The following is a 12,584-nucleotide window of genomic DNA, read 5'->3' as shown; positions in this document are numbered from 1 at the left end:
GAACTCTTGAAGTCGTAGTAAATTACCCTCTTTCAAGACTTGTCATAATGTATGTTGTTCCTATTCCTATCCATTCTTTGACTCTGTCAGAGTTAATTTCCTGGTGATTATTTTTCTCTTGCCAAGTAAAATTTATAAGCACAGTTATTTGTTGAAAACATAAAGACGATGACTCTTGTATAGGACAAAGTAGTTTGAACATTTTATACTATAAGAGAGTGAATTGGCCATTCGACAACATAGATATACAAAAGTATTTAAGGGTATCTGGGAGTATTCATTGGAGAGTAAAATAAGATTACAAGGTGGAAATTAATTTTATACAGTAGTTTGAACAAAGATAGGGACATAAAATAGTAGGAAATAGGAAAGTGTGTAACGGCTGGGAAGATTGACTTACTAAAATATGAGAGATGGGAATGATTAAGGTAATAATTTCTGCAGTTAACATAAATTGAGGACCTTCTATTGTGTTAGATTCTCTAGGCTCTAGAGATGGATGAAAAAGATGAGATCTCTGCTTTCAAAAAAATTAGTATAGTAGGAAGGAATTTAAAAAATCAACTGAAATACAATGTGACAGATGCAACAACAGGTTATATACTAATAACAGTGATTTAAATGAGGGAATGGTTCTGCTTGAATCATTTAAGAGGTTTTTCAGGTGTTTGCTAGACTAGACTCAGAAGCAGTCATAGTATAGCGGAATTTATTTGGTGACTGAATAAGGACAGTTTTCACGGTAATGGAGGTATATCTATTTAAGGCTAAATTTGAAATTAGCTATTTCTGTTTTTTGCTTCAGTTAAAAAGTTTCTACTTGTAAATCTCTGTTGCCACTTGGCGTTGAGTAGAAGAAATCATAACTTCAATTTAGTGAGTCAGAATTTACTTTTCTATTACTTCTTTAGCCGATTGGAGGATTGAAGGATTGCTTGGTGTGATAATCAACTTGTAACTGAGATTTACATATTAAAAGCTTCAAGAAAAACCTTGTTAATTGGTAGATTTTAATATTATCCAACTTATAATGGGAATTTAAAAATGCATTATGATTTTTTTTTGTTGACTTGGTATAAAGATAAGCTTTTTGTTTGAACCCTTGTATCCGGAAACAGAAAATTGCTATAAATAGTTATTTTCTCTTATAGGTGGTAGATCATCTAATGCAAAATTGCCGTCGGTTCCAACAATTGGTTCAGTTCCACAAGATCAAGTTTCAAATATGAGGTATTCAAGCTACTAACTTGTATATTTGTGGTTTATTCCTTTTGATGACTCTTTAAACTGTGTAGCTACACTTCTTTTTAACTTTAGTTTTTAAACATACATGACATTTGGAGGCTTGGGAATATTTTAGAAGTTCCTTTTAAAAGATTACAAGGTACAAAAGATTCATGAGAAGTGACTGTTTGTGATTAATAAATGCTATGTGCATAACAAATACTTAATTACACAGGTAGTAGCTTATGGCTTGTGTTTCATATGATTATAGACTGAAAGTTTGGAATTTGTTGTTCCTCTTCCATAAAAATACTGAAATAGTAAGTTATATGCAGTCCCCCAAAGCCCCAATGGTACTGAATTATAGATAGATCTTTATTGTCATTAACCTTGTTTAATTGGGAATATGCATTTCAAATTCTAATTTGGAATGCTATGAATATTTTCCAGTATTAGATCCTTTGTGGCCAGAGTTCTTGATCCTCCTTACCACAACTGGAAAATTCATAGGACTCCACAAATATAGGCACTTGGTGCTGCAGGTGTAGGCTTGTAGTTGTGATATCATCCAGGGATAAGAGGCTCTATGAGATAAGTAGAAAGAAATAGTATTATGGTAGTACCTGGGAAGAGATGGTTATTGACAGCAGAAATTTCCAGCAGCTTACATATTGATAGTTTCAGTAGCAACTCTTATTGGTAATATGAATAAGAAGTATTCCTTGTGTGAATAATAGATAAGTTGTGGCTGTTTGTATATATGTTTGGTTTATAAATTAGAAACTAAAGCTGTGGATACCTCTGAATTTTCTGAAATGCAGGGGGCTTGTTTTTTTAACTCATTAAATATATGTGTATATATGTGTTTATGTGTCTATACATATATGTATGAATATATATGTACATATAGTCACAAAGACATATATTAATGTGTAAATTGAGATTATAAATGTGCCAGTAAAGTATACTATTTTCAAATTAAAAATTGTTCAGATTGTATCCGAAAGAAATTGTTACAGAGATAGACATCAATGAAAAAGAATATAAACTGATTCCTTCAGTTTATAAACATTTGTTGAGTCTATACTATATGCTGCAACTGAGAACTTAGAAATGAAGACTAGTTCTTGAACTAAAGTGTGATAGGTCAGTGGTGTATAGACAAATTTGATAAGGACTTGATAGAGTTTGTTTAGGTTATAGTGAGGCTAAAATCAAGTGCTCTTAACTGGCCAGTTAAGACTTCCAGTAAGAGCTGATGCTTGGAGTGGTTTTTAACTAGGTTGTTTGTCAGGGCTGGGGGTGGCAATGTAGAAGAGAATAAAAAAGGATATTTCAGGCAGAAGGAATGGTATGCATAGCAATAATGATTCTTTAGGTGATTTTAAATTTTTCACATGATTTTACATGTCTGTGGAAACTCATTTTAAAAACTAGAAAATTGATAAATTCTGATGAATAGTTCAGGGAACTTAACATCTTGCCATTAGTATTACAGAGAGGCTTGAACATGCTTTGGAAAAGGCAGCTCCTCTTCTGCGAGAAATTTTTGTGGATTTTGCACCTTTTCTTTCTCGGACACTTTTGGGTAGCCATGGACAAGAACTGCTTATAGAAGGAACAAGTAAGTGATTTTTCTTTATTTCATTTTATATATTATTTAAATTTCAAAGTTAAGAACTTAAATGGACAATAAGAGATGCATGGAGTTTCGTTGTTTAAGTGTTTTCAACCTTTGACAAGGCGTCTCATAGAGTCTATCTTTTGGAGAATTTATCATGTCTCATATTCTAATTTATTCAAGATTTTTTATCAGTGATTTGGATGAAGCAGAAAATTATGTATTCAGCCAAGAACTAAGAGATTTTTTTTTAGCACATTAAAATTCAACTATGTGAATAGAGAATTGGAGAGACAGGTGTTATAGTACTTGGTGGGACATTTACCTTGGATTTTACTTGAACTTTAAGATCTATATAAACAGCAGTGTATTGCCACATATTAGGAAAATGAGGAATGCATTATTAGTCTCTATTAGTAGAATTTTATTTTACAAATAAGTAGAAATAACAGTAGTATTGTACTCTATCCTGCTTATATCATACATATATTACTAGGTCTTTTCTCGGCAGTGTACTTTGCAATTGTGTCAAACTATATAGCACACAGAAGTAGGTTGCTGAGTGAATTGGAAACCATGCTATTTATAGAATGGATGAGGAGTATTGGGACTTTTTTTTTTTTTTAGACAGGGCACTTGCCATGTAGTGAGTGTCTTCAAATATTAAAGAGGGTAACTCAACCAAGTGAAACTAGATTTACCCTGAATTTCCTCACACAGCAGATATCAGTTCAGTAGAGAACAACTTTTCAGTTAGTTCTATTTAAGAGTTTAACAAACAGACTTTAAAATACCAATCTTCATCCCCATAACTAGAATTTTTTAAGGAGAAGCTAGAGGACTTTCATCAATGATAATGTAGAGTTGATTTTTTGCATTCAAAAGTGTTTGGACTAGACGTTTGCTAAATCTGGTTTGTCTCTGTCCATGGCTGATGGTTTAGGATAAGAAATGTATATTTTCCTAAAGCTGAAAAATCGTGGGAAAGCACAGTTATCTGTATTCTAGTCCCTTTAAATATCAACTTATAGCTTTAGTTGTTATAATTTTTTGTTGGGTAACATTCAGTAGATGGTCTCCTAAGGAATTTCTTAAAACTTGTGAAAAAGTCCCTCCTTTTGTAGAAATAAGGATATAGTGGAAATGTAAGGAATAGGCAGGTTGATAGTTTAAGATATCTGTATCCGAGTGTTAACTATGGGGGTCAGCACTTTATTTGACCCTTAAAATATGTATCCATTTATAAGTAATAAATTTTAGCTAAAATAGGAATTCCATTATCATCTCTACTGTAGATGTATATGGAGTTGATGACGAGTGATCTCATTTCCATATAGTCAAAAAGTAGCATTGAATTTATTTGAAAAAGAAAGTTCAGGTTTTAGAAATATTTAAGTTTGTGGTGGAAATTTGTCTGCTGAAGGATATAATTTATTTAGCTATGGACTATTTGATCTAATGAAGTAATAAAATTTGAAAGGAATTGAGTTGGAAAATTGAAAGACTTCTCCCTAATTTATACTTTGCATGTCAAACATTTGTTTTTTAAAGTGGTGTGACAACTTGTGAACCATGTATCATTTCATTACTGTAAAATGAATGTACTAATTATACCTTTCAGTGTAACAAGACGTTGTTTCTTTTTAGTTGGTCGTTGAATTTTATAATAGATCCAGCAAAATCGGATCACCTTAGATACTCGGAGGTATTAAACTTGACAATTCTAGATCCTTGAACAAAGTTTAATTTAGAATCAATTTCTTACTGGTAAATTCTGATAAAATGATAACAAGGATGATGATGCACTATTGTGCATTTATAAACTTGAGCAGTGCCTTCTCACTGGGCTGTGTTCATAAAAATAGGAAACAAATCTAAGAGTTTTTATCTAACTTGTATGTGTATTTTCAGTTGTGAACAATGTTTTGGGTGGTAGTTTTATGCATTGTAAAACCGGAAAGTTTTGGACTAAAAGGCAAGGAGATCTTAGTTTTAATTGTGCCCTTGTCAGTGTATGACTGCACACTGGAAAGTTTATTACTTTTAAATTTTTTTAATGATTTTTTAAATTAAAAAAATTTTAGTGACTATTTTCAATATTTACAAAGTAGAAAATGCAATATCCATGAACTTATATTGCCAACTACCCAAACCATCTTTGTTTTGCCATAATTGTTTATTATATCCCTCTCTCTTTATTTTGCTTTAGTGTTTAAAGCGATCCCAGACATCATGTTGTTTCACCTCTAAATAATTCATAATCCATGTAAAAAAAGATATTTTCTTAAATAATCATAATTGCTGCTATTACACCTAGTAATATTACCAATAGTTCTGTAATGTCATCTAATACTCAGGCTATATTTATCTTTATTTAAAGATCTTTTTGTAATTGATTTTCTTCTAATGAAGAGTCAGACAAAATCAATTCATCCCATTTGCTTATGTCTCTTAGTCCTTATTAATGTCAAATAGTTTACCCCATCCTTCCTTTGTTTTCACGCTATTGACTTGAAGAAATCTAGTTGGTTGTTCTGTAGAATGTTACATATTTTGGCACTCTGTGGCTATTGCTTCCTGGTGGTGTCATTTAACGGTTTCTCTATCCCGTGTATATTCTGATGGCTTGAAGTTGGATTTAAAAGTTTACTTAGATGTAATAGTTCATATTAGCTCATGCCTAGGGTCACATATTTTCTGACTTTCCTAATTCTAGTAATATTAATCCTCTTTGTTGTAACTAATTATAACTCTTTCTAAAGATTAATATTTTTTTTAAAGAGGTCTTTGAAAGACAAAGAGAAAATTACTGAAAAAAATAAAGTTTATTCCATCTTACAATTACTATATGTCAGTTCATTGGACACTTTTTTTTTTTTTTGTGAGGAAGATTGGCCCTAAGCTAACATCTGCCAATCCTTCTCTTTTTGTTGAGGAAGACTGGCCCTGGGCTAACCTCCGTGCCTGTCTTCCTGCACCTTATATGGGACACTGCCACAGCATGGCTTGCCAAGCAGTGCGTCAGTGCATGTCCGGGATCTGAACCAGTGAACCCCGGGCCGCCGCAGCGGAGCGCGTGCACTTAACCGCTTGCGCCACCGGCCCAGCCCCTGGACACTTATTATAAATCTAAGATTCATTATGAGGCCTTCGTGAACTTAATTTTCCTATATCTTAAAACATTTTGCTATTTCATCATGACTCATCAATTATTCCAAACCATACTAAGGACTAAAATAAGAAGAAAACAGGAGTACTAGAATTGCGCCTAGAATCATGATGCATTAGGAAAACAAATCTTCACTCTTGGATCACCCTCAGTTTTCTTACTGTGGTGCCCAAAGTATTGCATCATATTTTAAGAAGATATAAATTTGTTTTCTCAATGGGCGCAAAAACTAGTGTTTGGGAAGTGTAAAAACATTAGATATTACAGTGGTTTGTGACCCTCCAATGGGCCACAGTACATCTATACAGTGTATCTTTAGCATTAAAATTTTATGGGGGCACAATTAAGTAAAAATGGTCTTAAATGGCTCCTTAGGGAGGAGTGATAGTGAAAGAAAGGTTGAGAAATATGGGTATAAAAGAAGTCTAGATACCATCTTTGTGGTCTTATTTTTAGCTTTCATTGAATCTAGTTAAGAATTCAGAATTTTTCATTTTCTGCCCAAAATGGTAAGGTGAGACAAATTAACAGAAGGAGACGTTTTACAATTATTAGACCATTTGAGGATGAATTTAAAGAGACAGGGAGCAGCACTCATAAATTTCATCGAACTCGAGAATTCGTTAGTGCACAGTATATTTCTGTGGACAGAAAGGAAATTGGTTTTCTCAGCATGTCATTCAATGGGAAGGACTTCATTCTACAACATTTATGCGATGTTTTGTGACAAGAACCTGGAAAATCTCATTTTGCTAAAAAGGAATGTGACAGTGTTCTTCCCATCATTTATGATTATTATGCACCACAGTTTACTTGGTACAGTTTCTGAGTGAATAAATACTAAAGGCAGATGTTTTGTCAAATACACAAAGATGACTGGAAGGAAAAGTTCATGTAGAAATGAAAAAATTCAGTCAATTGATCCTTCTAAATGATGTTTGTAAATCTAGAGAAGAAACTATTTTGCAATTCTGGAGCAAAGAAGATGGCTGTCCTCTCTTCAACAAAATTTTGAATGATCCAACTTTTCCAAAGTATTTCATTTGATGATGTAAGTTCAAGAAGAAGGACCAGAATTAATGATATCTAGAGCAGATTAGAAGTTTATTGAAATTTGGAGTTAGTATTTACAAGATGAATATCATGTTTACAGATTCATGAGGAGCAGTTAGTTGTATCCAAAGGACGTTGCTCATTCAGGATATATACAAATACTTCAAAACCAGGAAAATATGGAATAAGAATTTGAGTTTATTATGCTTAAATTCTTATTAAAACTTCTAATAATGTTTATCACCACCCCTTTATCTTTCTGCAAATTATTTAAGGTGACTTAAAATATATATTTTCAAAAAAAGGATTCTTATATTCCAGATAGTGAATGGTCATCACTGTTTTCATGGTATACTTGAGAGTTTAGATAGATTAATCGGTTCAGATGTTACTAGCTTAGTATCTGGTGAGTCATTTAGTATTTCTGAGTTTAGTAGTAAGGAAAAACAATGTGTATAGAGGTGGAATAAATAGTCTCTGGGGAAGAAATTGCAGTGGTCTTTGGTCATGAAACACTGGAAGAGTATAGAATTCTTGACTTCGGCATCCTGAATTTGTCTTTTTTTGAAGAGACTAAAATTCCATATTTTTGGGGAAAAAAACCCAAAATAAAACCAAGCAAACTGAGTCCTACTGTTATTCTGAGAGGTTTTTAGAGAGGTCAGATTATGAGTCTATTTAGATCTCTGAGTATACAGCACTTTGCTTTCTGCTAATTGGAGCAATAATAGAATGTGTGTGTGTGTGTTTATAAAATGAAAATTGATACTTCTGCAATAACTTACAACTTCACTTCAAGTGTTGTTTTAGGGCCTTCCTTCGGATAATTCTTAGAATCTAAATGTAAATCTGAAGGCAGATTTACTGGTTTATAATTTATTTCTTGCTTTTATATACATGCAGCCAGTGTCACCCAGAGGCAAAAATTTAGTTCAGACACAGAGAAATGTGATTAAGTTGTGCAATCTGATAAGTCCCTTATTGGGATTATCTCCTGTTTACTTACTTCCAAGGTTATATATTTGTGTTTACAGTATCAATGCCCTTTAGGCAGGGAGCTTAGTATTAGGGGTCTAATATAAGGTCTCTTTTGTCCTCTAAAGCCCTTTCTCATTTAAAATTTAACATACCATCCACTGTGGCCCCTCTCCCCATCCTTTATGAATCTACAAAACCCCACTCCAAAAAACACATAAATTGTTCTAGTCAAACTATGAAATGTTATTTGACATTTTACTATCATTGAGCACTCAACTCAGTGATCAGTGGATATATTTTTTTTGCTAAATCTTCGCATCTGACTAGGTAGCATCAACCTTCCTTTGATTTGCTAACCTTTATTATTGAGAAATAGACTGAAATATACAATTTTTTCTTAAGTACGTAAGTATTGAACTGTGATATGTTGTAAAAGGGACAAAAGAACACCTATACATCTTTCTAACTTTGGACGGCGCAAGGCCCTTTTTATCATTATTGTTCATTTTCTGAGTGGATATAAAACGCTGAGCCAGATCGGAGCCCAAATGCTTTGCTGTAAAAGGAAAGTTGGTAGGAATTCTGGTTCCACTAGAATAAAGCAATAAGGAATAATGACCTAGTTGTAGAAAGATCTGAATTTACTTTCTGGAAGTAGTGTCTTTTGAAGTTGAAGTATGTGGGCTTCTTGTCGTTGGGTTACATTTTATGAAAAATGACAAGATTTCAGACCAGCAGAAAGCTACACCAGCAATGAGAGATGGAGTATTGGTATGGCCTTCCGTTTGGCCTTGGCCTCAGCCTGAGGAGCTATGCCCATCTTAGCTCTACAGATACCACAGTTTAGTCTAGTTAATGACCTGCTTGTTTAATGCAACATGTAGATGTTGTGCAGCTAATTTTCATGCCAGTGCTGACACTATTACCATCATTTTTATGATATTTTTTCAGACATTGAGAAAAATGGTTCTAACTTTTCTAAAAAGTCAAGAGGGTGAACAGCCTGTTTAACTTGAATGCTGTTTATAAGGCTACAGAATGCAACATGTGCCATCAGTAGATATAAGGCATCATGACTAAAAGAGGGAAGGAGAAAGAACTACAGAGCAAGAAGATTAAAGAAAGGGAATAGGATGGGATAGAATGCCTGTAAGAGCTTTCATGGGGAGAAAAAAAGGAGATAATTCTGTAGAGTGTGTAAATGCCTCTAGGAATTGTTTTAGTTGTTACACTCTGGAACCTAAACTTGTGTTTGTTTAGAAAATTATGGAATAAAAATTATAATTTTTCTGATTATTAGTAATGTAATTTAGTGCTTTTAATTATTGGCATTGCTTTTTTAAGATACTGGTTATAAAATGTTCTTTGAATGAACTACTTTAGATTTTATTGGTAATTAAAACTAAAGAATTCCTTAGACAGGTATAACTGTATAAAAGTTCCTTCCTGAGATACTTTTGGTGAACCCATATGAAACATAAAAGGGAAAATGTAAATGAATTTATTTATAAGAAATCAAGAATATATAACAGACAGCGGCTTGCACTTCTGTTAAGGTTTAGTGTGAGGTCACAGGTCAAGGTACTAATAAGAGTGTTTGGGATGTCTGCTGCCATGAAACAAAATGGAAACTTGATTGATAGCTAGAGGGTTGAAGGGAGAGAGTGTGGTGGAGAAAGCAAAGGTCAGGGAGCCATTTCCCTTCTCTGCATGTATAGCAATCAGTTCTCTCCAAAACAAAATGTAAATGATATTGATCAATATTGCATATGTTGTGCACATTTCTATGAGTATTGCGAAATGTCATTATATATAAAGTTGTAATAAATGTTTTAGTAGTTTGAAAGCTGTAATGAAATAGCTTAAAAAAATTCTGGTCATATTGATGCCACAAAGTACCTCATTTTCTCATATGATCAAATGTGTATGGTTTGGTCCTTAGCAAGATGTTAAATTTTATTTTAAAAACCAACTTGGACCAAGTTTTATAACAAATAAATCCCTCATATTTGTTTTTCACTTTGTAATTTTTTTTTTAATTCTCTTTCCAATAGGTCTGGTTTGCATGAAGGCTAGTAGCTCAGTTGTGGAGTTGGTTATGCTACTGTGTTCTCAGGTGAGTGACAAGAAGAAATGTTGGATTAAAGTAAATTCTCACATGAATTTATTTTACAAGGAAGTTATAATTGTTTTATTAGAAATTTTTCTATAATAGAGTTTTGAGTTTGCAGTTTTAAAATAATTTTATTTGCACTGCAAAAAGATTACTTCTTGTCTTTGATACTAGCAGATAATTTTGAAGTGCTGAGAGAAATTGGATAGATGAATGAGAAACAGGTTTTTACAGTCACATTAAAAAATGTCCAGATCAAATGATCTTGAGATGGCTAAATTTCTTTGTTGCATATATTAAGGTTATAGAAACAGATTTATTTTTATACCTTCTGAAGTGTCACTCTGACTCCCCTGGGAATAATGAGTTTACTTCCCTTTTGTGCAGAGGTTATAAAATGAGTGATAAATAATTTTGAATTCTTGTCATTGCTAATTATTTTTGACATACAGAGTAAATTTGGGAAAACATCAACAAAAATATGGCAGCCATCATAATAAAATGTAGTAAATAAATTCCTAAAAGCAAAATTATTTTCAGTGTTCAGAAACCTTATACTTCACGTGGTAAACTTTAATGATTTTTAAAAAACTATGTGGATCCTGTGATGTTTTCTTTTCTGTTTTACAATTAAACGGATGAATGTTTTTCTTGAAAGTTTTCTTCGTAGTCTTTTAAAAATGATATCTTGCTGGTAGTAAATTCCCCTACTTAAAACTTTAAAATAGTCTTTTTTAATAGGAAGGATATTGGTCTAGAGGTCAAGGGTTGTGACCCATTTCAAAACCTTTGACCTTCATTTACAACTCTTATGCTTTACTTGCCTGAAGAATAAGGATAGTGCAAAATTAATGTTTCTTTGCATCGATTTATTCATTTTAGTGCCTATATTGCCAAATTTATTTAGACTGTGCTGATGGACATTTCATGAATACAAATTAAAGAATCATAGAAGGTGTGAAAAATCAATACTATGCATTGTCGATAAAATGCAATAAGAACAATTACTTGTAGAGATTACACCTAATGGATTTTTATAATGAACTTGTGAGGAGTACTTATGTTTCTAGTGGGCTTATTACTCTTAGATTCAGTGAGAATCATGTTTTATAATTTAATCGTCTCCTTTAGAAAACTCCATTTCCTTAAAAGCTGACTGGATAAAATTTCCCATTAAGTAATCTGATTTGAAATAATTGCTTGTTTATTTTCTGGATGGAAATTACCATATGCCATTCTTAAAGCGACATGAAATTACCCTTACTTTTAAGAAGCATTCACTTACAGTTTTGGATGTTTCTTCACAGGACTATGAATTTATTGTTTATAGTGATATTATTGTTTCATAGGTGAATTTTGATATTGAAGTTTCGCTTTTTAGTTTAGAAAATGTACATGAAAGGTATTTCAGATATATTATGTAGTTGAATGTTAGAAGCTGAAAAGATAAAGAATGACATGTTTTAATACACCTATTTGTCATGTATGTCACAGTGATGTTTAATACTAATCCAATCAAATGGTATACGAAGGTCACTTAGTAGAGTAAGTTGCAATGGTCAGATATTCTCAAAGTTTTTCTTGAATAAAATACATTATTGGTTATTTGAAGTCTTTAGCATTTTTTATGAGTTCTTCAAAAGTTCCGTGGCGTCTCTGTAAGATGTAGCACAGTGTGAAAAATGATGTGAAAAATGAATCCAGAATTAGCTCCAGATGTATACAGATTGTTCAGGGGTGATAATTACATTTTTCACTTTGAATTTTCCTAATTCAAAGAGGTCAGATTGGCAATCACAAAAGTGATTTATTTTATTAAGAAGTGAACTGTCTTTTTCTACATGAAAGCTTAAGAGATATGAAATTGAATTTGAAGTTGACATTTTGCAGATACTGGGTGGAGATGGCTTGAGTTTGATTGATAATTTTTTTTAGCCTGAGATAGGGTGGGAAGTGAACAGCTAGCATCTTCCTAAAATTTTAATTAATTTCTTAAGAGGAGATGGAGAGGTCTGAGTGCCAAAGATCGAAAGATCAGGTCAAAAACTCCTTTTTAATCACCTAAATAATGGGATATGCTTATGAACTTAACATCTGCAAATTTGATTTAAAACTTTACAAATTAGTTGGTGTTAATTTCATGACAATCAGCCATGTTTTGATTATTTTTCATGAATCCATTCGAAACTTATTTTCTTTTTGCATTCTTTTTAACAAGGAGTTTAAATTGGCCACATTTTATTACAAAAGAGAGTTTAGATCCTAAATTTAAGAAATGAAGAAATGTTCGCATTTGGTTTGCTGTCGTTAAGACCAAACAGATCACTATGTATTTTCTTAAAGCTTCAATTAGGATTATATTTTTTAATATCCACTCATTCACTAATAGGTTGATTAGAAACCTTTTCATATTTTATCCCATTTAA

The 12,584-nt window shown here is 32.4% G+C and overlaps 1 protein-coding gene across 7 annotated transcripts in view; it reads left to right on the top strand.

The window, feature by feature from the left end:
• LRBA (LPS responsive beige-like anchor protein) overlaps positions 1-12,584 on the top strand; it is a 723,014-nt gene that overhangs the window by 206,136 nt on the left and 504,294 nt on the right. For all 7 annotated transcript variants that reach the window (XM_058550176.1, XM_058550181.1, XM_058550180.1 and 4 more), the window contains 3 exons: positions 1,152-1,230; positions 2,715-2,848; positions 10,100-10,161. In XM_058550176.1, coding sequence (XP_058406159.1) covers positions 1,152-1,230; positions 2,715-2,848; positions 10,100-10,161 — 275 coding nt within the window. The remainder of the gene's footprint in view (positions 1-1,151; positions 1,231-2,714; positions 2,849-10,099; positions 10,162-12,584) is intronic.

Source organism: Diceros bicornis, chromosome 11 (assembly GCF_020826845.1).
Source record: "Diceros bicornis minor isolate mBicDic1 chromosome 11, mDicBic1.mat.cur, whole genome shotgun sequence".
Taxonomy (NCBI): Eukaryota; Metazoa; Chordata; class Mammalia; order Perissodactyla; family Rhinocerotidae; genus Diceros; species Diceros bicornis.
The sequence above is the reverse complement of the archived record's forward strand: the minus strand, read 5'-3'. Positions and strand labels throughout refer to the sequence as shown.